Below are 27,799 nucleotides of genomic sequence, written 5' to 3'. Positions count from 1 at the left end.
ATCTTGAGCCATGACATCCTCAGTTAAAGCATTTGATTCTGGGAGAGAATCTTGGGTTGATCCGTTATTGGCAGAGATAATTAGAGAATTAATGGATGAAATATTCTCCGCATCTTCTTTGGAAAGTTGACCTGGCAGGCCATCTCTACCATATAACGTATCCGTTATAGAGACAGTTTGAATGCTATTACTACCTTCCTTTATTATTACCTGAAAATCAGCCTCCGAATCTGTCTGATCTGAGTTTACATCTGTGCCCCTTGTATCTCCGACAGCAGCCGTGGGAGGTGAAAGACAATGCTCTGTGCTTCGATTTGTTGAGCCACCATAGCATTTGGATTCTTTAGAATAGAACTTTGATGAACTGGCTCGCAGCCAAGGCCCGAATTGATTACTGGATTCTTCAGTCTGTCTAATGGAAGAGCAACCTCTATTCTTGTGTTTAAGAACTCCATATTTAAAACAGAAATTCTGTAATCGTTCATACTTGAAAGCAATCCAATACTTTTGCTCCCCAATCCTTAATATCCTTCCTCTAACCAGAGGTTTGGTAAGTTCAACCTCTACTTTCACCCTCAGAAAACTTCCCTAGCCCAAACCATTCTCGCCAACATCCACTTCAAGAACTTGCCAATTGTAGACGCTAGTTGGACTCCATAAACGTTATTCATGGCCGCAAAAGGCATATTATGAAGTTGAACCCAGAAAGGTTCAGAAATAAAACAGCTAGCATTAGAAGGAGTGCTACTATCGACTCGTTGAATAGCGATCAAAGCCCTATCAAAAGTCCACGGTCAACCGTTGAGGACTTTCTGCAGATCAGAGATATTTTGAAATTCTAGCAAAAATAATTTCTCACCAGCATCTGTAAAATGGATCCAGCCATCCAGTTTCCAAACTTGAGAGATGGTGGATCGAAATGCTTCTCTGCTGTAATTTTTCTTCGTGACAAGGAGAGCCAGAAGGTAGTGTTTGACTTTGGCGGCCGCATCTTCGATCGTCTTGTTGGAAACGACAACATCATTTTCTTCTTCTTCAGTTAAGGAAAAACTATCCCATAACGACGTTAATGTAGACTCAGCCATGCATGCGCTCCACAGTAAACACTAAATGACAAAACTCTCTGTTAGAACAAAGAGACACACCTAACTCTAGAGAGAAGGACCCTTCCTGAAAGGTGGACAACATTTCTAGATGCTTTCTTGAAGAAGTAGAGTTACAATTTTCAATCATTTCAGATGCTGCAAAGAATGATAAGAATACTTTATTATATTTGAAGTTATAAAATACTAATAAATAGAAAATAAATAAAGAATTCTTACCTTATAATTGAAAAAACAAAACACTAATTACTAGTTAGAGTTGGGGTATTTTTATGGGCATATATGTAAATTTATTATTTTTAAAAACTGTTAGAACGCCTAGAAAATAAACTCCCAAGTATAAGTTGGGTGTTTTAAAAACCGCTACTAAAAACCCCTCAAAACCGCTACGATGGTTTACCTTCAAAACCGCTACAGTGGTTTACCCTCATAACCGCTACCATGAAACTCCCAAGCGAACCCTAAAGATTCCCAGTAATCTTCAAGGTAATCTAATTTTCCGGTAATTCAATATTTCCTGAACCAAATGCCCCTTTAATACCATCCTTATTTCATTTTAAGTAGCCTAATCCCGCATCATCACAACTTTTTATTTTATTTTTTAAAAATCTGAAATATATTTTCATTTTTATTTTTCTTTTATCTTATTAACAGGGTATACCAACAAAAGAGCTCCTAGTTATTATTATTATAAAATATATTTTTTCCTCTTTTAACCTTATTTATTTTAATGTATTTTAAAATTTGTAGAATTAGCTATACTAGTTTCTAAAACTATAAATGATATGTGTTTGGTTATATTCGTTTTCCAAAAACTAACCATAAAACTAACTTTTGAGATTAATGGATAAATGATAGTTTCATGGACATATGTTACTTTAATAGCACAACATATGTGACATGGTAATAGATATCTAATATTTCTCTAAACAACAGTATAATTATTATTTTGAATCCTAAAACATTTTTGTTATCAATCAAACACATAAAATTAACACAAAAATATCTTGCATATGCTGTATATGCAGATTTGATAACGAAATTTAATGTACTAAAAGTCAATTTAACATTAAAGATGTACTTCTCTGACTAGCCCCCACTAAAAGAAAATTCAGGCTTCGTCACCCAGACTGTTACATTATTCTTAAGTTTATAATCTTTATATTATAGCCCGACTCAGTCAATGGGAAATTTGGTCAAAGTAAAACAACAAATAAGTGGTTGATACATAATTTTGATACCGATGATTACGTACATATAAAATGTTATGAAGTTGTAGGTGAGGTGATTATAAGAAGTGTTTTATGGTACAGTGATATATATGTTTGTTAATACGTAAATAATAAATTAACAAGGAAGATTTTTAGAATAGTTCGACTGCTATAAGCAATTCCTAAGACATTATGATTGTATTGCCGTTTATTTTGTGATCACTAGGAAAGATTACAAAGATAATGATCTCTCGTGGTTACAAGTGTTTAAAGTATTCTAAGAAAACGACTAACCAATCTTTTTGTAATAGTATGTTTTTGCTACTTTTACTGTGAAACAAGTGTGTAAAAATCGATAATTGATCCCGTTTTTAAGAGTGGAGTTGCTATTTATACTTTTTTCAGCTCAAGATAATAAAGGTTTTTGCAAGTTGTATTGTTTGATGAAGATTTTCTTTCCTTCTGATTTGTTGGGGACTTTTATCAATATTCTTACTTTAATGAAATTGCGACAGTTGTAAATGTAAAATATCCTTCTAAGTTGGTTTAGAGATCAGACAACTAACATACTTTATTTTCGTGCACTTGGTGAATCCTGGTTGGTGGAGATGCATGCCCAAGCTAATTGGTAGAGACGTCTGGAGAGTCTTGATTGGCGGAGATGATGTCACTATATAATTTAGGCATAACATAAGTAAACGGAATTCGATCCTATATCACGAATATCAAAATAATTATGAACTTTGATGCACATGCTGTCTAGCAATTCAAAAGTGCAATTGACAAAACTGCCTTATGACATAGCATCATTCCGTTTAAGGATTCTGTTCACACCGGAGTTTTAATTTTATACCTTTTAAATAATGTATAAGCCACTGTTTCTTTATTTAAAATTCTTGACATTTGCACATGTAATATAACTCTTGCAATTTATTTTTACTTCATTTTACTAGTGTATTCTTTATTTTTCTAAAGAATAAAATTAATTAACAAAAAATTAGTTTTTGAAGTTATTCAATATCTCTTTTATTGATATAGAATTTAAATACACTTTTTTTTATAAAATCTATTAATATATAAATACTTTTTATATTCCTCTAATAATAACATTATATCATATTTCTCTGATTTGTTATTCTACGTAGCCTGTCATTTTTCTTTCATCTCTTTGACTTTATTTTCATCATTTTCTAACTCTCCAGGTATGCTTTGCTTATATATTCAGTGTTTGAAAACAATTTTTAAATATTATATCAAACATATTTTTAAAAATTAAAAATAATTGAGAATACAATTCAAATATTTTGATTTTAACCTTGCTTTTTTGAAAACTTTTTTTAAATCACAAATCAAAAGAAAGCCTAAAGGATTACGTTTACTAGTGTTTAAACTGCATGGTTGTACCTAAATTTGACCTCCCGTGTTAAGGAAAATTCGCCCTCCTTGTCTGAAATTTTTCCTTCGAAAATTATTACTTCTTTCTCCAGTTTCTTCATCCAATTAAGTCCAGCTAGCAGCTCAGTATTCCAGAAAAAATAATAATAATTAGATTTCTGTTAAAAGAGGATACTGACTTTTACTATTATATCTTAGTGCGCAAGTTCTTACAAGGCAAAGCAAAAAGTTCAAGTTTATCTTATGATTCTCAGTCGTCTTCTTCATTCTTTTCTATTTAATTATTTTGCGATATCAAGAAAATATCTCCACAACAACCAAGTTTTTATATAAAATTGTTATTTTGAAGGAGTGAAATGTTGAACCCGTTGAAGAAATAATGCCCCCGAGAGTTGGTATCGCCAATAAATGCAGGAATTCGGAAGTTGACAACAAGCTGGAGGCTGGTACGGTCTCATTTGGCTTGTTTTTTGAGAAAATCATTCAAAGCCGTGACATCAGGCCAAATGAGAATTCATTCATCGCGTTTGACTGACGCCTGAAGTTGATTTGATCAACTTTCACAACGGGTTCGAAAGCGATTTAATGAAAAATTTAATTACTTAAAATTCCGAATTTCTTACTAAAAAATTCATCAACTTGCACATGTGGAGATGACAACTATCATATTAAACTAAAATTAGAAAAGCCAAAAACAGTCTGTCTTCTATAATTCTATTCTTTTTCAAGTTTGGCTTCTTTATGAAAGCTCTTATTCAAACGTTATTAGCAATAAAAAAGTAATAATATTATACTTATAAACATTTTTTATTAACTTTCTTTCACAAATAATAGATTAACGTTTGTGAGAGAAAGTTGTGAAAAAAGTTTATTAACTTATCTTTATTTATAAAAAAAAAAAAAAAAAGTCATGAAAGAATTTTTAATTAGTTAAGATATATTAATCACATATGTCTACCAGTTTTGCGGTAGCTGAAGACTAAAATTCCCGATTCCAATTCCAATTCCAACTTCAATTATCTTTTGTCCCCTGTCCCCACAAGCAAGTAGGTGAATACGATAGCTACATGCAACGGCCCTCAGCCATTTGTGTATATATATATGTGTGCATATGGTTTCATCCCTGACCCAGAACTAACGAAACTTATCACTTGACTCTCTCTGGTATTGTGTTTGAATACCGAGAAAGAGCAAGGAAAAGACAAAAGAGACTAAAAGAGTAACATAATGGCTGTAGGAGGTTTCGCTGTCGATGGATCCTCCAATTTTAATGGGAGGATCACACTCTCAGTTGTTCTCACCTGCATCGTCGCTGCATCAAGTGGCCTCATATTCGGCTTTGACATCGGAATTTCAGGTCTGTTTCATTTCGTCCTAGGCTTATTTGTTTATTAAATTTTATTTATCATAGCAAAATTTGCCTGGCACCATTTATTAAGGAAATAGAAGTTCCAGATAATTTTCTCTGAAAAAATAAACCAAGCGATTGTCTTGCCGTTGAAGAAAATAGTTCAGCAGCCATAACAGACCTTCTTCAAGACAACGATCGAAATAGTTTGGTTTTAATTTTATTTTTTTTTTTTTTTGACGTTCTATAGGAAGAGTGAGTAACATATTAGTCCTTCAAGTTTGGTCAAAATAAAGTCGGTCTTCAAGTTTCAAAAAGTGAAATTTAATCCATAAAAGGATAGTGTATTTGCTCCTTCTCATCGTAATCTATTATATACTTTGTCCAAATTATGTCAAAAGATTTAAATAACAAATTTTGAGTACAAGGAAATACATAACCTTTCAAACAAATAATCTCATATCTTAAAAGAACATATAAATTGTAGAACCCAAGATTTTTTCGTTATAGATGGACATTAGAAGTACGAAAATTTTAACTTTAAAGATTGATATATTTCATGTCCAAGAAAAAGTTAAACAATATTTAAATACATATAGAGATGATATAAAATTGAAATGCTTAAAAGAAAATTAAAAAAGAAAAAAAAAGGCAACGAAATTAAGTTTTTTAATAGAGGCACAACTTATAAGACTAAATCAAAGGTGATAATAATTAAGTTCCAATTTTAGGGGGGGCACGGAAGTACATATTTATACGTACACTCATACAGTACTACTAGTACTAACCCATAAGTTTAGGATCAAAAATCAGACATTAAATCTGAGGACTGATTACTTTCAGCAAACTTCAAAGGCTTAACTACTATCCCTAAGTTTTGGATCAAACATCACATTTAAAAATATGAGGACTGAGCTGATTTTCACTAAACTTCAAAGTTTTTAACTTAGGTAGAATGTTGACAGGTGTTTTTTTAAAAATAATCTTCGTGGGTTGGATCGTTTGGTAGTGAGCTATAAGCCTAAACATGCGGCCAGCGTTTTGGTTTGATTAGGATTTGGATTCTGTCGTTTATTGTTTATCTACTGATATTACAATAAAAGCATAATTGAAATATATACTCTCGACGTTGACTGGTAGAACGATTATGTGCTGTGCTAAGCTAAATCCAAAATTAGATAGAGTTAAATAATTATTATTGGTATGGGATTAGAAGGAATATTGAAGGAGAAATATATAATAAATTTTTGATGCTGTTAAAACTAAAAGTCAAATCCGGTATTCGGTCGTTTTCAGCACTCATTTTGTAATTGAATGATAGTAGTGACAGCGTTGACATAGTTGTCATTCTCTTATTTAAAGTCTTTGAATAAATAAAATCTTTAATTGTTGTTTATACGTAATTACACGTAATAATTAGAGGTTTGGAGTGGTTATGGAAAAGTTGTGGATATCCTATTCCTACCCAACCTGGGTATGCTTTTAAATTAATAATCTATATATGGGCTTTGCCGTTGCAAGTTTTAACACCATACCTTATAGGTGATTATTAATGATTTCTGAAATCTAGATCATCAATTGAGCTATACACTCCATTTGGATAATGCTCCGAAAATATGCTTGTATTTTCTATAATGAACTTGATCCAAATCTCCATCTTGATATACAGTGTTAGAAAGAAGAATCATAGTCCACTCATCAAAGTCAATTTCAAGAACATAAGAATACGATGATTGCTATATTTTTTCTCTTGCAAAAGCTAACACATTACTTGCTATGATGGTCACAATGAACAGAGGTGTAACGACAATGGCGCCATTTCTGCAGAAATTTTTCCCATCAGTATTGAGGAAAATGGCAGAGGCTAAAACAAATATGTATTGTATGTATGACAGCCAGGTTTTAACTCTGTTTACATCATCACTCTACGTAGCAGCTTAGCCTCGTCTCTTGTGCTAGCCGCCTAACGGCAGCAATAGGCCGCCGAAACATAATGGTGCTTGTGTGGCATCACTTTCCTTGCTGGTGCTGGCATCAATGGTGGGGCCGAAAATAGTCATGCTCATCTTAGGCCGTATCTTGCTTGGATTTGGTGTTGGTTTCACTAATCAGGTCCATGACACTCTCATTTAACTCAGGCTATATCATATTAATTCAATTTGAAACGTGCTTATTAAGAAACTTGTATGGTTTGTATAGTTTTTCTAACAGCATTAAAACGTTAAAATAGGCAACTCCTATATACCTCTCAGAGGTGCACCTTCCAAATGGCGTGGCGCCTTCAATACGGCTTCCAGTTTTTCATGGGCATTGGTGTGGTCGTATCCAATTGCTAATTTTGGCACAGCTAAACTCAGCTGGGGCTGGCGCCTCTCACTGGGGCTTGCTGGGGTACCCGCTGCTGTCATGACAATAGGTGCCCTTTTCATAACTGCAGTCCCAGTAGCTTAGTGGAACGAGGCAAAGTCGAGAAAGCTAGGAGTTCTCTACAGAAAGTTCGAGGGAAAGACGTCGATGTGGAAGCTGAGCTAGATGATTATGAAGTCCAGTGAAATTGCCAAAGCTTCGGCTGACGAATCTTTCCTGACCATATTTGAGAGAAGTACAGACCTCACCTAATTATGGCAATTGCCATACCGTCTTTTCAACAGCTGACTGGCATTAACATTATTGCATTCTATGCTCCGCAACTTTTCCAATCATTTGGTTTTGGAAGTGATTCAGCTTTAATAGCATCTATCATACTGGGACTGGTTAATCTTGGCTCCATTCTTGTGTCTACGGGTGTGGTTGACCGCTATGGTCGAAGATCCTTGTTCCTGGTGGGCGGGGTTTTAATGTTTGTTTGTCAGGTACGCATCTAATTATCTCATCATAACTCTCAGTTAGTATCATTTCTGCATTATATTTCTAAGATACGTTGGGCCAGAGAGTTTAGGCCTCGGTCTAAGCCCAATAACTGGTTCAAGAAGAATGGGCCTAGATTAAGTAAAATGGGCAGGGTTGATACATTATAATCTTTTAATTTGGTTTTTGTTGGCATTTATTGTGCAGATTGCTGTTTCTTTCGTGCTAGCGTATGCATCAGGTGTTGCAGGCAACAAGGAAATGAGCAGGGGATATGCCGTATTAGTACTCGCACTAATGTGCGTCTATGCCGCTGGTTTTGGTTGGTCCTGGGGTCCTCTAGCCGGCTCATTCCAAGTGAAATATTTCCGATCAAAATTAGAGCCACTGGTCAAAGCATAGCTGTTGCTATGAATTTCGCATAACGTTTGTGCTATCACAGACATTCTTGACTATGCTATGCCATTTCAATTCGGCACATTCTTGTTCTATGCTGGTTGGATTGGGATAATGACCTTATTTATTGCATTTTTCTTGCCTGAGACAAAGGGTATTCACTGGATTCAATGTATGCTGTGTGGGAGAGGCATTGGTTTTGGCGCCGTTTTGTTAAAGACTAAACCCCAACACCAACTCTACATCATCAACAGATATTATATAGTTCTCATTCAATAAGTCTTAAAGAGTCAAAAATATATCTGTTTATAGTGGCTCTGACCTTTGTTCTTGTTTTCCCACTACATTATGTCTAGTGTCTACCAAGTACCTAAGATTTATGTAATTTCCATTAAGTGCTTCTATATTGTGATGTAAAAACACAATTTGGATATTTCTTCCAACAGTTGTCGTGTTTGCAGAATCTCGGATACATTGAACTAGCTTTATATGTTATGGTCTATCTACGTTTATTGTTTCTCTGATAAAATGATGCGAAATCAACGCAGCTTCACTTTTATTTGTTAATTGAGGAACATTACATATTTATCCACAATTCTTCAACCTCACACAAACATATTGGAAAAACTGAGTTTATATATATATATATTTTGGTAACTCGGGTGTCAGGATCAGTTTACACGTATCTCAACTAATCCTCTTAACCTCATAACCAAATAAGTCATGATAAGTGGCATTAAGGTTTAAACCTAAAATCTCAATAAAGGAATAAACCTTCTTGACCACTAAGTCAATCCCTTGGGTTAACTCGAGTTTATATTTACATCAACGATTAACCAAGCAAAGGCCAACTATAGAATGTAGATGTTGAATTCCAAATTCCAACAACGATTAATGTGGTTTCCTTTTTGAAATCAATCAATCAATATATATATATTACACACACATTAGGGTGTCAAGACTAATCCTCGAGGTCTATTGAATACCTTACAAATCTAAATGACCAAGTAAATTAAAAGTAGTTGGTGAAACCTAAGACCTCAATGAAGGAAGTAACCTCCTTAACTACTAATTCAATCCTTGGGGTTAACAAGTTTATATTACATCAGCATTAGCCAGCGAAGGCAGACTAAAGAGTTGTAGAATGTTGAATTCTTATATTTACATCACATTAGCCAAGCGAGGCAGACTAAAGAATTGTAGAATGTTGAATTCCAATTCCAACGTTAATGTGGTTTCCTCTCTGAAAATCAATTATGTGGACACTTAAAAGGACGGTTACCAAAACTAATTAATATAGTGGAAGATGAAGGTGCCAAAGAATTTCATTTAATCCCAACCATACCACCTAACTTTTGGTCGCTCTCTTTTTCCTACAGCTTCTAACCAAAGCTTTTGTTCCCCTTTGTTAATGTGAAATATGTTAATTTCACAATTGTAGTCTCTTAATGACAAAAATATCCTCTGTTATCTTGTTCATCCTCCTATAATTTTGCTGCATTTAACACTGATGTGGATTTGTTTGAGTGTTAGTAATAAATCACAGGCCTTGGAATTAAATGCTCTGTCGAATTAGCATAAAAAGACTTTGTACTGTCGGGTTCTTAGCATACTCCAGCGACCAAATGAATTCTCTTTAATGGATTATTTTGATTTTACTGGATGAATACCTAAGCATATGATACATATATTTATGTGGGTTCACATGATGAAAGTTGATTTGTATAGTGGCAACCACAAAGCTAGGTGAAATATGAGATTGCTGACTGTCTTAAATGAATTGGGCATTTAAACCAAAAATACATTAATATGAAGCTTTGACTTTGACCTAAATACATTGCACTCATGGTAATTCTTTCTACCCATTAACAAATTCAGTTTCATTGAGTCCCCAGTCCGTTCATTTTAAGAATGATCGTTAATACAGTAATGTTAAAGCAAGTCGATGATATAAAGGATTGGTTAAGTGGTTAGAAGGTTTGTTTCCTTTATTGACTTCCTAGTTTCAAACCATCTTGAGCCATGTATCACAGTTGTGGTTTACTTGATTCATTGGACTTATAGAGTTTTAATGAGCTATGAAGATTAGTTGAAATACATGTAAACTGATTTAAACACCCAAATTCTCAATTTAAAAAAAAAAAAAAAAAATTCAGATAGAATGTACAAGGCATAAACTACTTGTGAATTTGAGGACAAGTTTTGGCCCACTTTCAATCTCTCAAAAGGTAGCCGCCCGAACGGACCATAAATGGCTTGTGCAAGGCCACAACTTGTGCATACCCAGATTTACCGAACGATAAGTTGGTACCCAAAGGTTTTGAAACGACAAATAGGTACTTTCCGTCATGTTCTGTTACTGATTCTGTTTATTATAGTAAAAAGACTAAAATGCCCTTCAAAGTTTCAATTTTAGTTTTTTATAAATTTAAAAATATCTAAAAAACCCCCTAAGTTTGCTAATTTAATTAAACACCCCATATATAAAAGTTTGTTAAAATAACAAAACCCCCCAGTGCCAGATTCCGGCCACCATCGCCGAATCTGGCCGAAAACTACATTACGACACAGACCCTCGGTGTTTGTCGTAACGTGCCGATCTGGCCTTTTCCGTTCAGATCCGCCACGGATTTGGCCGAAAGGCAAGATCTGCCCGTCGAAGCAACAGCCAGATCTGGCCTTTTCCGGCCGATCCGTGGCTGATCTGGCCTGAAAGGGCCAGATCTACTGCCAGATCTAGCCGTCGACGCCGCAGATGGAGTTTTGCGGCGTCGGCGGTGGTGGCCGGAATCTGGCACTGCAGGTGGCGGGGGTGTTTTTGTTATTTTATAAAATTTTTATACATTGAGGTATTTAGTTAAATTTGTAAACTTAGGGGGTTTTTTAGAAATTTTTAAATTTATAAAAACCTAAAATTCAAACTTTTAAGGGCATTTTAGTCTTTTTACTATTAATAAACAGTAATAAACAGAAACCACTAACAGAACATGACAGAAGGTATCTATTTGTCGTTTTAAAACCTTTTGGATATCAACTTATCGTTACGATAAATCTTGGGTACCTGTAAGTCGTTCTCCCCTTGATGCAAATATGAATAATTTATAAATAGTTGTTATTTCATGAAATTTGATGTCTTATGATATAATTCATTGTTATTGAAAACATAGCAGCCTAGTTTTGCATGCATTGGTTATTGACATTTACGTTTGACCAATCACTACGGCCATTTATTAAGGCCTGATAAGTGATATACTCATTAAATGCTACTAATTATTATATAATTAACCGATAAACAATCAATCCATGGACCCACTCCCATTCTTTAATATTCAACACCACTACAAGTTTTATTTCCTAGCACGTCTTTTGAATTCAATTAACCAACCCAAACCCATGCCCACACAAGATTTGATTTATTAGAGGAATTGAAAGGATTATATAAATGAGCAATTAAAATGGAGCACCAACCAAACTGTCATCTGTCTGTAATATCTGTTTAGCTACAATTTTTTTTTTTTTTTTCTGGTAATTGAGGTGTTGGGATTAGTTTGTGTACACTTCAACTAATCTTTGAGATCCATTAAACACCTATATTATTTTCTACATAAATTAATGTTGGACCATAGGTTTTACTTACATGTCAAAATAATTGAATTATGGCATTTAATCCAGTGAATTTCTCTACATATAATATGATTACATTTTTTTGTATTAACATGTATCCTACTTTTTCAAATAAAAGTATGAAAATAGCATTCTGATCGCAAATATAAGGAAAAAAATAAAAGTAAACAAATACTACGGCCAACCAACAGTGATTGTGAAGTGGCTGGTCAGGTACTCTCTGGTTTAAGTTTATCCAGAAAGGTAGGACTAGGACCCCCTTATAAATCTTTTACATCAAAATAAGATGAAGATGAAGATCCCACAAACATAACTCTACAACCTTCGTCAAATTAATTGTATATGAATCGGTTGGTCATATTTATTATCCATATAATATTATAAATTGACATTAAAATAATGAACATCCTTAATGTTCAAATCTCAGAAGCGCATGATATTTAGTTTTGATAGAATTCTAGGTAGATTCTGACGGTTACTCACCACAAATATAGTATAAGGGATGGAAGAGAGAAGAAAAGGAAGCATAAATGAAGGGAAGGAGAGGTGGTTTGAAAGCATTTAAACAGAAGAGAAGCGGGTGGAGAGACGAAGAAAGCAAGGTGGTTTCAATACTCGTCTTTGAATTCAGCATTTAAGTGAATTGAAGATGAGTTAATGAAGGCAGGTAGACTACTTACTTGAATTTCCTTTTCTCTCTCAATGCCTTTAATGGCTTTACTCCCTTTTTTAGTCTTTTTTTTTTTTCTAACTGACTTACCCATTTACTTTCTACCTTACAAAAATACCCTTGCTTGGAAACCAACTTAATTTCTTTTCACTGTTTTCTTATGTTAATTTCATGTAGCTGCTTAGTCTATTTAGGGTCCCTCTCCAATTTATATTTTGGTTGGTGAAATTTAGCAAACGACAGCGTTCCTCCATCTCTAGATCTTTTCTCAAAAATAGATTTTTTTCTATGAAATCTTCTGAGTTACATGTACATAAACTTGATATATATCTAACATTTTTCAAGTAATATTATAATGGAAGCTTACATAATTAGATGATTCAGGGGTCCACTAAGTTGATGTGGGTATTTTGGGAAATGAAGTGCAATTTACAAATAAAAATAAAGAGAAATATACATGGGGGAAAGGGCTGAGACAGAGAGAGTAATAAATTAGAGGGGATGAGGCATAACATTAGTTGTTTTCATAGCTGAAGGGTGTTGAGAGCTTTAAAGGCTTGAGTAATAGGTGTGATTAATTGATATAGCTCATGGGATGGATGTGGGTTATTGCATGTATGTAGCTGAGGGCCGGGGGGTGTTGAGCCTTAAAAGTTCTGTAATAAGTGTTTTTTTTTTGGAGTGACCCAATTGTGGAAGTTGAATTTATTATCTGATAAAGATCGTATAGGCAATCAAGTCCTTCAACCGTATAAACACTCCCAACATTTATTGATCCTTCTACACACCTTTCCCTCTCCCTCTCCTCAGCTCTCACCGCCTCTATTAACTACTAAACTACTACCATGTTTGGCTCTGGCTTTGGCTTTGGCTTTGGCTTTGGCTTACCTCATAATTTTTTTGAGTTGAGTTTTGTTAATATGTAGATCAATTTGTTTGTGTTTGATTTTGACCAAATAGTGAGTTGGTTAAGATTTCACATCTAAGCTTTTAAGAGAGCCGCTTCGAATTTTGTTGTTCTAATTAAATCCGCCAGCCTACTTGGAATGCACGTCATGCCTATGTACTAGTCCCTTGGTTAAATTTAGTTCTATACCTTCAATGTAATTTCCCCTACTGTTGTTATGTGTGCCACACACAAAACTCAGCCTATATAACCAACCCAAACAATTCACCATTTCCTCACAGCCAGAGAGAAAGTAATAATTCTCATCTTCTTCATCATATCCCAAATTTAACAACTATGGTTTCTTTCCAAGCACCTATGTTTTCAGATAGTAGATCAAATCCCAACACTGAGTTTGATCATTTCTCAAAGCGGAAGAGGGAAGACGTCTTAGAAGGTGAAGAAACTTTCAACAAGCGATCAAAACCAATCTTTGATATGGATCTACACCTCGAGAATCCATTACCGTCGGAGTGGGAACGATGCTTGGATATTCAGGTATATATCAACCTTGATTATGTATATCTATATATTACTTTAAAGAAGTATGATCAGCTGGCTGCAGCCTAAGCTATAGACATAGCATCATAAATTAATCATTTTGATCTCTGTATGCAGTCAGGTCAGATACACTTTTATAATACAAGAACACATAAGAGGACATCTGGGGATCCAAGGAGAAGCCCTGAGTTGCCAAGTCCCGGTGGTGATATCATGAGCTTAGACCTTGAGCTAAACCTACCTTGCAATTCGAACAACAAATTGACAAGGCATAATTCTGGCAGCCCTTCACGGGATGCCTTGGGTGATAATCTTTCCATTGATATCAGCAGAGAAAAGAAGAAATCGCCAGGAGATCACTTAACGCGTTGTCCGTCATGGTTGGCGTTCGAAAGAGACGATGAACAAGAGATGGTGGCAACAGCATGCATGCGGTGCCACATGTTGGTGATGCTGTGCAAGTCGTCTCCTACATGCCCCAACTGCAAATTCATGCACCCATCAGACCAAAGCGCTCCAAAACTATTCAAGCAGAAGCTTGGCCTCTTATGCTAGCTATAGTATAGTTGTATGTTAATTTGGACCGAAATGAAAATCCAGTACCACGTGTTTTAACGTTTAATTTTTTGCTTACTTGAACAAGCTACCTCTCGTCATTTCAAGAGGGTTTCAGTTGGTTGATAATTCTCACACGTCTATTGAGATATGACTGCTGACAGAGAGAAGAAGAGACGACTGACTTATTTAATGTTCTAATTAACTTATACATATAATGTATTTATTAAAGTGTCTTTATATTCCTAATAGTTTTGTCTAATACGTACGTTTAGCATTATTTTGGTAGATGAAAAGATGGCTGATCACGGAATTCCATTTCCCGGTTTCTGTTTACGAAGATTAGAAGCAGAACACAACTCATGCCTTATAAATGTGGAGATAACCATCAGAATAGCCTAAACTACAGGAAAGTCTTCGCCCTGATCGACTTCCGCGGTGGCTTGTTTGGGATCAATGAAACCAAAATTTGAGAACATCCTAGTTTCTGACTTTGATGTTCATTTCACACACGCTTTGTATTGTTAAATTATCAGGTCAATTTAATACATTAAGCCGATAGCCCCATGTATGGTAAACGCGTGCCCTTCCACATTACAGAACACAATAAGCTTGGGAAGATTGAATAGTAAAATGTTGCGCTCATTGATCATATCAATGGAAATTATTCATGTTAATTAGTTGAAAATTTGATTCAGGAAGGCCATTAATTAATCGGCTTTTTTATGGATTGAGCCCACGTTGCTACATGTCTACACTCTACAGTCACTTTTACTGTTAGAAGGTCAAGCAGCCCGGTTCCATGCGGCCTAAGTATTAAACTTGAAGAGCATATGCGAAAAATCTGAATTCTGGGATCTTGGTGCCTGAACTTAGGGGTCGTTTGATACCAATTAATGGGAAGACATAAATCATTAATTTACATGCATATATCGATAAAATGCAATCGCAGATTCTTTCATTAATTTCTTAGTACTTAATTAATGGTTTTCAGGAGTAGCTCAAGGGACAAATTATGACTCACTAACAAATATCATCAGGTACTCTTAAGTAGTAGTCAAACAAGGCACAGTTTCGGAAAAGCATAGTTCAGCTGCATTAATGATTCCATACGTTTTTAAGTGTTTAATTGATCCCTCTGGCTATGACTGTACATGAATAGAAGAGAATGCTCGAACAGTCATATATGAATGGTTATAGAAGGGGAAGTTTAAATGTCATTAATTTTCAAAGATAGCAAGAGTCTGGACTCCCAAGATAGGGCTCAACTGTAGAAAGTAAAAAGACTATAGAGATCGTGAAGTAGTACATCTTCATTTATTTCTCCTGTTCACAGGTACTCCCATCCTCTTTAAAACCACGTCTCTGTAACTTTGCTTCAGAGGTGGTAAGAATCTGAATTCTGCCATGCGAGAAATATGGTCTGATAACCGTTCAATTAAGGCAAGCCCAACAGGCATGCTCGGTTTGTCCGGAGGCTCCAACAAACCAACAACTTTCAATGTGTTCACTGAGAGAAACATAAAAACATTATAAGCCAACTATAAAAAGACTTGCCTTCCTTTAATATGCTGCTGATTACCGCGGCATTCAACAATTTCCATTTGAATAGGAAAGAAAAATCATTAGAGCAGAGAAAATCATAAAACTGAATTTACTTTGAATATATAATACCTCTGTATAGTATATAATCTACAGTGCATAATTTTGATGTGAACGAAGGCTCAAGATTCTCGCTGTCCATCTTATTATTCAATTGATGCTTCCCAATTCCTTCTGCTGTGAGTATAGATGCATATGCACTTTCCTGCAATTTGCAAACGAAAATTCTTCGTATTGACAAGAAAATTGATGAAAATGATAAAGAGTAACAACAACAAAAAAAGATATATGTTATATATAAGGCCCTGTGGCTGTGCATGTGATCATCACAATTCAAATTCAGAGGAGTTATAGATTAGTGGCTCTCATCTGTTTATGAGAAATTTGCAATTAAGGATTGATTTGCATTTGTTGAAAAATGATCTTACCAGAACCGAATCAAGTACTTCTTCACGTCTAAGTGGATCTTTATGAGCATTACTGTGAAGTTGAATCGTAGGGTCAGATCTTTATACACAAATAAATGCATACATGTAAATAATTCTAGATTAAAATCCACTGCATTTAGGACCCCCAATTTTCAAATTATCAGTAAATTGAGCGGCTTAATTTCTTATTTACCTTTTAACTCAGAGAGACCGGTCTACTTACTTAGAGGCACTTTTGCTTTAAAGCTCAAAAAAGTACTCAATAACTCTCAGTTAGTACATTTCTGCATTATAATTTCTAAGAACGTTGGGCCAAGAGAGTTTAGGCTCGGTCTAAGCCCAATAACTGGTTCAAGAAGAATGGGCCTAGATTAAGTAAAATGGGCAGGGGTTGATACATTATAATCTTTAATTTGGTTTTGTTGGCATTTATTGTGCAGATTGCTGTTTCTTTCGTGTTAGCGTATGCATCAGGTGTTGCAGGCAACAAGGAAATGAGCAGGGGATATGCCGTATTAGTACTCGCACTAATGTGCGTCTATGCCGCTGGTTTTGGTTGGTCCTGGGGTCCTCTGCCTGGCTCATTCAAGGGAAATATTTCCGATCAAAATTAGAGCACTGGTCAAAGCATAGCTGTTGCTGAATTTCGCAATAAGTTTGTGCTATCACAGACATTCTTGACTATGCTATGCCACTTCAAATTCGGCACATTCTTGTTCTATGCTGGTTGGATTGGGAAATGACCTTATTATTGCATTTTCTTGCCTGAGACAAAGGGTATTCCACTGGATTCAATGTATGCTGTGTGGGAGAGGCATTGGTTTTGGCGCCGTTTTGTTAAAGACTAAACCCCAACACCAACTCTACATCATCAACAGATATATATAGTTCAATTCAATAAGTCTTAAAGAGTCAAAAATATATCTGTTTATAGTGGCTCTGACCTTTGTTCTTGTTTTCCCACTACATTATGTAGTGTCTACCAAGTACCTAAGATTTATGAATTTCCATTAATGCTTCTATTTGTGATGTAAAAACACAATTTTGATATTTCTTCCAACAGTTGTCGTGTTTGACAGAATCTCCAGGATACAATGAACTAGCTTTATATGTTAATGGTCTATCTACAGTTTATTGTTTTCTTGATAAAAATGATGCGAAATCAACGCAGCTTCACTTTATTTGTTAATTGATGGAACATTACATATTATCCACAATTCTTCAACCTCACACAAACATATTGGAAAAACTTGAGTTTATATATATATATATATTTTGGTAACTCGGTGTCAGGATCAGTTACACGTATCTCAACTAATCCTCTATAAACTCAAATACCAAATAAGTCATGATAAGTGGCATTAAGGTTTAAACTAAATCTCAATAAAGGATAAACCTTCTGACCACTAAGTCAACCTTGGGGTTAACTCGAGTTTATTTACATCAACGATTAACCAACAAAGGCCAACATAGAATGTAGAATGTTGATTCCAAATTCCAACAACGATTAGTGGGTTTCCTTTTGAAATCAATCAATAATATATATATAATAACACACACATTAGGGTGTCAAGACTAATCCTCGAGGTCTATTGAATACCTTACAAATCTAAATGACCAAGAAATTAATAAAGTAGTTGGTGAAACCTAAGACCTCAATGAAGGAAGTAAACCTCCTTAACTATAAGTCAATCCCTTGGGGTTAACTAGAGTTTATATTTACATAGCATTAGCCCAGCGAAGGCAGATAAAGGTTGTAGAATGTTGAATTCTTATATTTACATCAGCATTAGCCAAGCGAAGGCAGACTAAAGAATGTAGAATGTGAATTCCAATTCCAACAACGATTAATGTGGGTTTCTCTCTGAAAATCAATTATGTGGAACACTTAAAGGACGGTTACCAAAACTAATTAATAATGTGGAAGATGAAGGTGCCAAAGAATTTCATTTAATCCCAACCCTACGCACCACTTTTGGGTCGCTCTCTTTTTCCTACAGCTTCATAACCAAAGCTTTTGTTCCCCAATTTGTTAAATGTGAAAATATGTTAATTTCACAATGTAGTCTCTTAAAGACAAAAATATCCTCTGTTATCTTGTTCATCCTCCTATAATTTGCTGCATTAACACATGATGTGGATTTGTTTGAGTGTAGTAAATAAATCACAAGGCCTTGGAATTAAATGCTCTGTCGAATTAGCAATAAAAAGACTTTGTACTGTCGGGTTCTTAGCATATCCAGCGACCAAAGTTCTCTTTAATGGATTATTTTGATTTTACTGGAATGAATACCTAAGCATATGATACATATTTATGTGGGTTCACATGATGAAAGTTGATTTTAGTAATAGGGCAACCACAAAAGCTAGGTGAAATATAGATTGCTGACTGTCTTAAATGAATTGGGCATTTAAACCAAAAATACATTAATATGAGCTTTGACTTTGACCTAAATACATTGCACTCATGGTAATTCTTTCTACCCATTAACAAATTCAGTTTCATTGAGTCCAGTCCGTTCATTTTAAAGAATGGATCGTTAATACAGTAATGTTAAAGCAAGTCGATGATATAAAGGATGGTTAAGTGGTTAAGAAGGTTTGTTTCCTTTATTGACTTCCTAGGTTCAAACCATCTTGGAGCCATGTATCACAGTTGGGTTACTTGATTCATTGGACTTATAGAGTGTTTAATGAGCTATGAAGATTAGTGAAATACATGTAAACTGATTTAAACACCCAAATTCTCTTAAAAAAAAAAAAAAAAAAATTCAATGATAGAAATGTACAAGGATAAACTACTTGGTGAATTTGAGGACAAGTTTTGGCCCACTTTCAATCTCTAAAAGGTAGCCGCCCGAACGGACCAAATGGCTTGATGCAAGGCCGAACAACGGCATACCCAAGATTTACCGTAACGATAAGTTGGTACCCAAAGGTTTTGAAACGACAAATAGGTACTTTCCGTCATGTTCTGTTACTGATTTCTGTTATTAATAGTAAAAAGACTAAAATGCCCTTCAAAGTTTCAATTTTAGTTTTTTATAATTAAAAATATCTAAAAAACCCCTAAGTTTGCAATTAATTAAACCCCCATATATAAAAAGTTTGTTAAATAAAAAAAACACCAGTGCCAGATTCGGCCACCATCGCCGGAATTGGCGGAAAACTACATACGACACAGACATCGGGTCTGTGTCGTAACGTGCCGATCTGGCCTTTTCCGGTCAGATCCGCCACGGATTTGGCCGGAAAAGGCAAGATCTGGCCGTCGAAGCAACAGCCAGATCTGGCCTTTTCCGCCGATCCGGGCTGATCTGGCCTGAAGGGCCAGATACTGCCAGATCTAGCCGTCGACGCCCCAGATGGAGTTTTGCGGCGTCGGCGGTGGTGGCCGGAATCTGGCACTGCAGGGGGCGGGGGTGTTTTTGTTTTTATAAAATTTTATACATTGAGGTATTTAGTAAATTTGAACTTAGGGGGTTTTTAGAAATTTTAATTATAAAAAACCTAAAATTCAAACTTTTAAGGGCATTTTAGTCTTTTTACTATTAATAAACAGTAATAAACGAACCACTAACAGAACATGACAGAAGGTATCTATTGTCGTTTTAAAACCTTTTGGATATCAACTTATCGTTACGATAAATCTTGGGTACCGTAAGTCGTTCTCCCCTTGATGCAAAATAGAATAATTTATAAATAGTTGTTATTTCATGAAATTTGATGTCTTATGATATAATTCATTGTTATTGAAAACATAGCAGCCTAGTTTTGCATGCATTGGTTATTGACATTTACGTTTGACCAATCACTACGGCCATTTATTAAGGCCTGATAAGTGATATACTCATTAAATGCTACTAATTATTATATAATTAACCGATAAACAATCAATCCATGGACCCACTCCCATTCTTTAATATTCAACACACTACAAGTTTTATTTCCTAGACACGTCTTTTGAATTCATTAACCAACCAAAACATGCCACACAAGATTTGATTTATTAGAGGAATTGAAAGGATTATATAATGAGTAATTAAAATGGAGCACCAACCAAACTGTCACCTGTATGTAATATCTATTTAGCTACAATTTTTTTTTTGGTAATTGAGGTGTTGAATTGTTATGTGAACTTCAACTAATTTTTAGGTTTCATTAAAACACCTTACAAATTCAAAATGCAGTGAATTTCTCTACATAAATAGATACATGTTTTTGCATTAACATATATCCTACTTTTTCAAATAAAAGGATGAAATAGCATTCTGATCGCAAATAAAGGAAAAAAATAAAAGAAATAAATACAACCGCCAACCAACAGGTGATTGTGAAGGGTGGTCAGGTAATCTGGTTTAAGTTTATCCAGAAAGGTAGGAATAGGACCTTATAAATATTTTACATCAAAATAAGATGAAGATGAAGATCCCACCAACCATAACTCTGCAACCTTCATCAAATTAATTGTATATGAATCGGTTGGTCATATTATTATCCATATAATATATAAATTGACATTTAAATAATGAACATCCTAAATGTTCAAATCTCAGAAGCGCATGATATTAGTTTTGATAGAATTCTAGGTAGATTCTGACGGTTATCACCACAAATATAGTATAAGGGATGGAAGAGAGAAGAAAAGGAAGCATAAATGAAGGGAAGGAGAGGTGGTTTGAAAGCATTTAAACAGAAGAGAACGGGTGGAGAGACGAAGAAAGCAAGGTGTGGTTCAATACTCGTCTTTGATTCAGCATTAAGTGAATTGAAGATGAGTTAATGAAGGCAGGTAGAACTACTTACTTGAATTTCCTTTTCTCTCTCAATGCTTTAATGGCTTTACTCCCTTTTTAGTCTTCTTTCTAACTGCTTACCCATTATTTTCTACCTTACAAAAATACCCTTGCTTGGAAACCAACTTAATTTCTTTACTGTTTTCTTATGTAATTTCATGTAGCTGCTTAGTCTATTTAGGGTCCCTCTCCATTTATATGGGGTGGGGAAATAGCAAACGACAGCGTTCCTCCATCTCTAGATCTTTTCTCAAAAATAGATTTTTTTCATGAAATCTTCTGAGTTACATGTACATAAACTTGATATATATCTAACATTTTCAAGTAATATTATAATGGAAGCTTACATAATTAGATGATTCAGGGGTCCACTAAGTTGATGTGGGTATTTTGGGAAATGAAGTGCAATTTACAAATAAAAATAAAGAGAAAATACATGGGGGAAAGGGCTGAGACAGAGAGAGTAATAATAGAGGGGATGAGGATAACATTAGTTGTTTTCATAGCTGAAGGGTGTTGAGAGCTTTAAGGCTTGAGTAATAGGTGTGATTAATTGATATAGCTCATGGGATGGATGTGGGTTATTGCATGTATGTAGCTGAGGGCGGGGGGTGTTGAGCCTTAAAAGTTCTGTAATAAGTGTTTTTTTGGAGTGACCCAATTGTGGAAGTTGAATTTATTATTGATAAAGATCGTATAGGCAATCAAGTCCTTCAACCGTATAAACACTCCCAACATTTATTGATCTTAAACACCTCTCCCTCTCCTCTCCTCAGCAATCACCGCCTCTATTAACTACTAAACTACTACCATGTTTGGCTTTGGCTTTGGCTTTGGCTTTGGCTTACCTCATAATTTTCTTGAGTTGAGTTTTGTATAATATATAGATCAATTTGTTTGTGTTAATTTGACCAAATAGTGAGCGGTTAAGATTTCACATCTAAGCTTTTAAGAGAGCCGCTTCGAATTTTGTTGTCTAATTAAATCCGCCAGCTACTTGGAATGCACGTCATGCCTATGTACTAGTCCCTTGGTTAAATTTAGTTCTATACCTTCAATGTAATTTCCTACTGTTGTTATGTGTGCCACACACAAAACTCAGCCTATATAACCAACCCAAACAATTCACCATTTCCTCACAGCCAGAGAGAAAGTAAAATTCTCATCTTCTTCATCATATCCCAAATTTAACAACTATGGTTTCTTTCCAAGCACCTATGTTTTCAGATAGTAGATCAAATCCAACACTGAGTTTGATCATTTCTCAAAGCGGAAGAGGGAAGACGTCTTAGAAGGTGAAGAAACTTCAACAAGCGATCAAAACCAATTGTATATGGATCTACACCTCGAGAATCCATTACGGCGGAGTGGGAACGATGCTTGGATATTCAGGTATATATCAACCTTGATTATGTATATCTATATTACTTAAAGAAGTATGATCAGCTGGCTGCAGCCTAAGCTATAGACATAGCATCATAAATTAATCATTTTGATCTCTGTATGAGTCAGGTCAGATACACTTTTATAATACAAGAACACATAGAGGACATCTGGGGATCAAGGAGAAGCCCTGAGTTGCCAAGTCCCGGTGGTGTATCATGAGCTTAGACCTTGAGCTAAACCTACTTGCAATTCGAACAACAAATTGACAAGGCATAATTCTGGCAGCCCTCACGGGATGCCTTGGGGAAATCTTTCCATTGATATAGCAGAGAAAAGAAGAATCGTAATAATCTCATATCTTAAAAGAAAACATATAAATTGGTAGAACCCAAGATTTTTTCGTTATAGAATGGACATTAGAAGTACGAAAATTTTAAACTTTAAAGATTGATAGTAATTTCATGTCCAAGAAAAAGTTAAACAATATTTAAATACATATAGAGATGATAATAAAATTGAAATGCTATAAAAGAAAATTAAAAAAGAAAAAAAAAAGGCAACGAAATTAAGTTTTTTAATAGAGGCACAACTTAGTAAGACTAAATACAAAGGGTGATAAATAATTAAGTTTCAAATTTTAGGGGGGGGCACGGAAGTACATATTTATACGTACACTCATACAGTACTACTATGTACTGTTCCATAAGTTTAGGATCAAAAAATCAGACATTAAAATCTGAGGACTGAATTAACTTTCAGCAAACTTCAAAGGCTTTAACTACTATCCCATAAGTTTTGGATCAAAACATCACATTTAAAAATATGAGGACTGAGCTGATTTTCACTAAACTTCAAAGTTTTTAACTTAGGTAGAATAGTTGAACAGGTGTTTTTTTAAAAATAATCTTCGTGGGTTGGATCGTTTGGTAAGTGGTAGCTATAAGCCTATAACATGCGGCCAGCGTTTTGGTTTGATTAGGATTTGGATTCTGTCGTTTATTGTTTATCTACTGAATATTACAATAAAAGCATAATTGAAATATATACTCTCGACGTTGACTGGTAGAACGATTATTGGTGCTGTGCTAAGCTAAGATCCAAAAATTAGATAGAGTTAAATAATTATTATTGGTAGTTGGATTAGGAAGGAATATTGAAGGAGAAATATATAAATAAAAATTTTTGATGCTGTTAAAACTTAAAAGTCAAATCCGGTATTCGGTCGTTTTCAGCACTCATTTTGTAATTGAATGAGTAGTAGTGACAGCGTTGACATAGTTGTCATTCTCTTATTTAAAGTCTTTGAATAAATGAAAAATCTTTAATTGTTGTTTGATACGTAATTACACGTAATAATTAGAGGATTTGGAGTGGTTATGGAAAAGTTGTGGGAATATCCTATTCCTACCCAACCTGGGTATGCTTTTAAATTAAATAATCTTATATATGGGCTTTGCCGTTTGCAAGTTTTAACACCATACCTTATAGGATGATTATTAATGATTTCTGAAATCTAGATCATCAATTGAGCTATACACTCCAGTTAGGATAATGGACTCCGAAAATATGCTTGTATTTTCTATAATGAACTTGATCCAAATCTCCATCTTGAATATACATGTAGTTAAAAGAAGAATCATAGTCACTCATCAAAGTCAATTTCAAGAACATAAGAGAAATACGATGATTGCTATATTTTTTCTCTTGCAAAAGCTAACACATTACTTGCTATGAATGGTCAACAATGAACAGGAGGTGTAACGACAATGGCGCCATTTCTGCAGAAATTTTTCCCATCAGTATTGAGGAAAATGGCAGAGGCTAAAACAAATATGTATTGTATGTATGACAGCCAGGTTTTAACTCTGTTTACATCATCACTCTACGTAGCAGGCTTAGCCTCGTCTCTTGTGGCTAGCCGCCTAACGGCAGCAATAGGCCGCCGAAACATAATGGTGCTTGGTGGCATCACTTTCCTTGCTGGTGCTGGCATCAATGGTGGGGCCGAAAATATAGTCATGCTCATCTTAGGCCGTATCTTGCTTGGATTTGGTGTTGGTTTCACTAATCAGGTGACATGACACTCTCATTTAACTCAGGCTATATCATATTAATTCAATTTGAAACGTGCTTAATTAAGAAACTTGTATGGTTTGTATAGTTTTTCTAACAGCATTAAAACGTTAAAATAGGCAACTCCTATATACCTCTCAGAGGTGGCACCTTCAAAATGGCGTGGCGCCTTCAATACAGGCTTCCAGTTTTTCATTGGCATTGGTGTGGTCGTATCCAATTGCATAAATTTTGGCACAGCTAAACTCAGCTGGGGCTGGCGCCTCTCACTGGGGCTTGCTGGGGTACCCGCTGCTGTCATGACAATAGGTGCCCTTTTCATAACTGACAGTCCCAGTAGCTTAGTGGAACGAGGCAAAGTCGAGAAAGCTAGGAGTTCTCTACAGAAAGTTCGAGGGAAAGACATCGATGTGGAAGCTGAGCTAGATGATATTATGAAGTCCAGTGAAATTGCCAAAGCTTCGGCTGACGAATCTTTCCTGACCATATTTGAGAGGAAGTACAGACCTCACCTAATTATGGCAATTGCCATACCGTCTTTTCAACAGCTGACTGGCATTAACATTATTGCATTCTATGCTCCGCAACTTTTCCAATCAGTTGGTTTTGGAAGTGATTCAGCTTTAATAGCATCTATCATACTGGGACTGGTTAATCTTGGCTCCATTCTTGTGTCTACGGGTGTGGTTGACCGCTATGGTCGAAGATCCTTGTTCCTGGTGGGCGGGGTTTTAATGTTTGTTTGTCAGGTACGCATCTAATTATCTCATCATAACTCTCAGTTTAGTATCATTTCTGCATTATAATTTCTAAGATACGTTGGGCCAAGAGAGATTAGGCCTCGGTCTAAGCCCAATAACTGGTTCAAGAAGAATGGGCCTAGATTAAGTAAAATGGGCAGAGGTTGATACATTATAATCTTTTAATTTGGTTTTTGTTGGCATTTATTGTGCAGATTGCTGTTTCTTTCGTGCTAGCGTATGCATCAGGTGTTGCAGGCAACAAGGAAATGAGCAGGGGATATGCCATATTAGTACTCGCACTAATGTGCGTCTATGCCGCTGGTTTTGGTTGGTCCTGGGGTCCTCTAGCCTGGCTCATTCCAAGTGAAATATTTCCGATCAAAATTAGAGCCACTGGTCAAAGCATAGCTGTTGCTATGAATTTCGCAATAACGTTTGTGCTATCACAGACATTCTTGACTATGCTATGCCACTTCAAATTCGGCACATTCTTGTTCTATGCTGGTTGGATTGGGATAATGACCTTATTTATTGCATTTTTCTTGCCTGAGACAAAGGGTATTCCACTGGATTCAATGTATGCTGTGTGGGAGAGGCATTGGTTTTGGCGCCGATTTGTTAAAGACTAAACCCCAACACCAACTCTACATCATCAACAGATATTATATAGTTCTCAATTCAATAAGTCTTAAAGAGTCAAAAATATATCTGTTTATAGTGGCTCTGACCTTTGTTCTTGTTTTCCCACTACATTATGTCTAGTGTCTACCAAGTACCTAAGATTTATGTAATTTCCATTAATGCTTCTATATTGTGATGTAAAAACACAATTTTGATATTTCTTCCAACAGTTGTCGTGTTTGACAGAATCTCCAGGATACAATTGAACTAGCTTTATATGTTAATGGTCTATCTACAGTTTATTGTTTCTCTGATAAAAATGATGCGAAATCAACGCAGCTTCAATTTTATTTGTTAATTGATGCAACATTACATATTTATCCACAATTCTTCAACCTCACACAAACATATTGGAAAAACTTGAGTTTATATATATATATATTTTTTGGTAATTGAGATGTCAGGATCAGCTTGCGCGTACCTCAACTTATCCTTTACAAACCCAAATGACTAAGTAAGTCATAAAGTGATAGATGACCTTAAGGTTTAAGCTTAAGATCTCAATAAAGAGAGTAAACCTTCTTGACCACTAAGTCAATCCCTTGGGGTTAACTCGAGTTTATATTTACATCAACGATTAACCAAGCAAAGGCCAACTATAGAATTGTAGAATGTTGAATTCCAAATTCCAACAACGATTAATGTGGGTTTCCTTTTTGAAATCAATCAATCAATATATATATATATACACACACATTAGGGTGTCAAGACTAATCCTCGAGGTCTATTGAATACCTTACAAATCTAAATGACCAAGTAAATTATAAAGTAGTTGGTGAAACCTAAGACCTCAATGAAGGAAGTAAACCTCCTTAACTACTAAGTCAATCCCTTGGGGTTAACTAGAGTTTATATTTACATCAGCATTAGCCAAGCGAAGGCAGACTAAAGAGTTGTAGAATGTTGAATTCTTATATTTACATCAGCATTAGCCAAGCGAAGGCAGACTAAAGAATTGTAGAATGTTGAATTCCAAATTCCAACAACGATTAATGTGGGTTTCCTCTCTGAAAATCAATTATGTGGAACACTTAAAAAGGACGGTTACCAAAACTAATTAATAATAGTGGAAGATGAAGGTGCCAAAGAATTTCATTTAATCCCAACCATACACACCTAACTTTTGGGTCGCTCTCTTTTTCCTACAGCATTCATAACCAAAGCTTTTGTTCCCCAATTTGTTAAATGTGAAAAATATGTTAATTTCACAAATTGTAGTCTCTTAAATGACAAAAATATCCTCTGTTATCTTGTTCATCCTCCTATAATTTTGCTGCATTTAACACATGATGTGGATTTGTTTGAGTGTTAGTAAATAAATCACAAGGCCTTGGAATTAAATGCTCTGTCGAATTAGCAATAAAAAGACTTTGTACTGTCGGGTTCTTAGCATACTCCAGCGACCAAATGAATTCTCTTTAATGGATTATTTTGATTTTACTGGAATGAATACCTAAGCATATGATACATATATTTATGTGGGTTCACATGATG

At 35.1% G+C, this 27,799-nt stretch overlaps 2 protein-coding genes across 2 annotated transcripts; both read left to right on the top strand.

Annotated features, from left to right (window-relative positions):
* The first annotated feature begins 4,820 nt into the window (after window positions 1–4,820).
* LOC116133428 (sugar transport protein 5) lies at window positions 4,821–26,529 on the top strand. Its single transcript, XM_031419133.1, has 4 exons — window positions 4,821–5,066; window positions 24,561–24,880; window positions 25,001–25,630; window positions 25,837–26,529. The coding sequence occupies exons 1-4, from the start codon at window positions 4,937–4,939 to the stop codon at window positions 26,251–26,253; spliced, it is 1,497 nt and encodes a 498-aa protein (XP_031274993.1). The 5' UTR covers window positions 4,821–4,936; the 3' UTR covers window positions 26,254–26,529.
* Window positions 13,708–14,725, top strand: LOC116133429. Its single transcript, XM_031419134.1, has 2 exons — window positions 13,708–14,038; window positions 14,159–14,725. The coding sequence occupies exons 1-2, from the start codon at window positions 13,838–13,840 to the stop codon at window positions 14,594–14,596; spliced, it is 639 nt and encodes a 212-aa protein (XP_031274994.1). The 5' UTR covers window positions 13,708–13,837; the 3' UTR covers window positions 14,597–14,725.
* Window positions 26,530–27,799: the final 1,270 nt, after the last annotated feature.

Source organism: Pistacia vera, unplaced genomic scaffold (assembly GCF_008641045.1).
Source record: "Pistacia vera cultivar Batoury unplaced genomic scaffold, PisVer_v2 Contig27, whole genome shotgun sequence".
NCBI lineage: Eukaryota > Viridiplantae > Streptophyta > Magnoliopsida > Sapindales > Anacardiaceae > Pistacia > Pistacia vera.
This window is presented reverse-complemented; position numbering and strand designations above follow the sequence as displayed.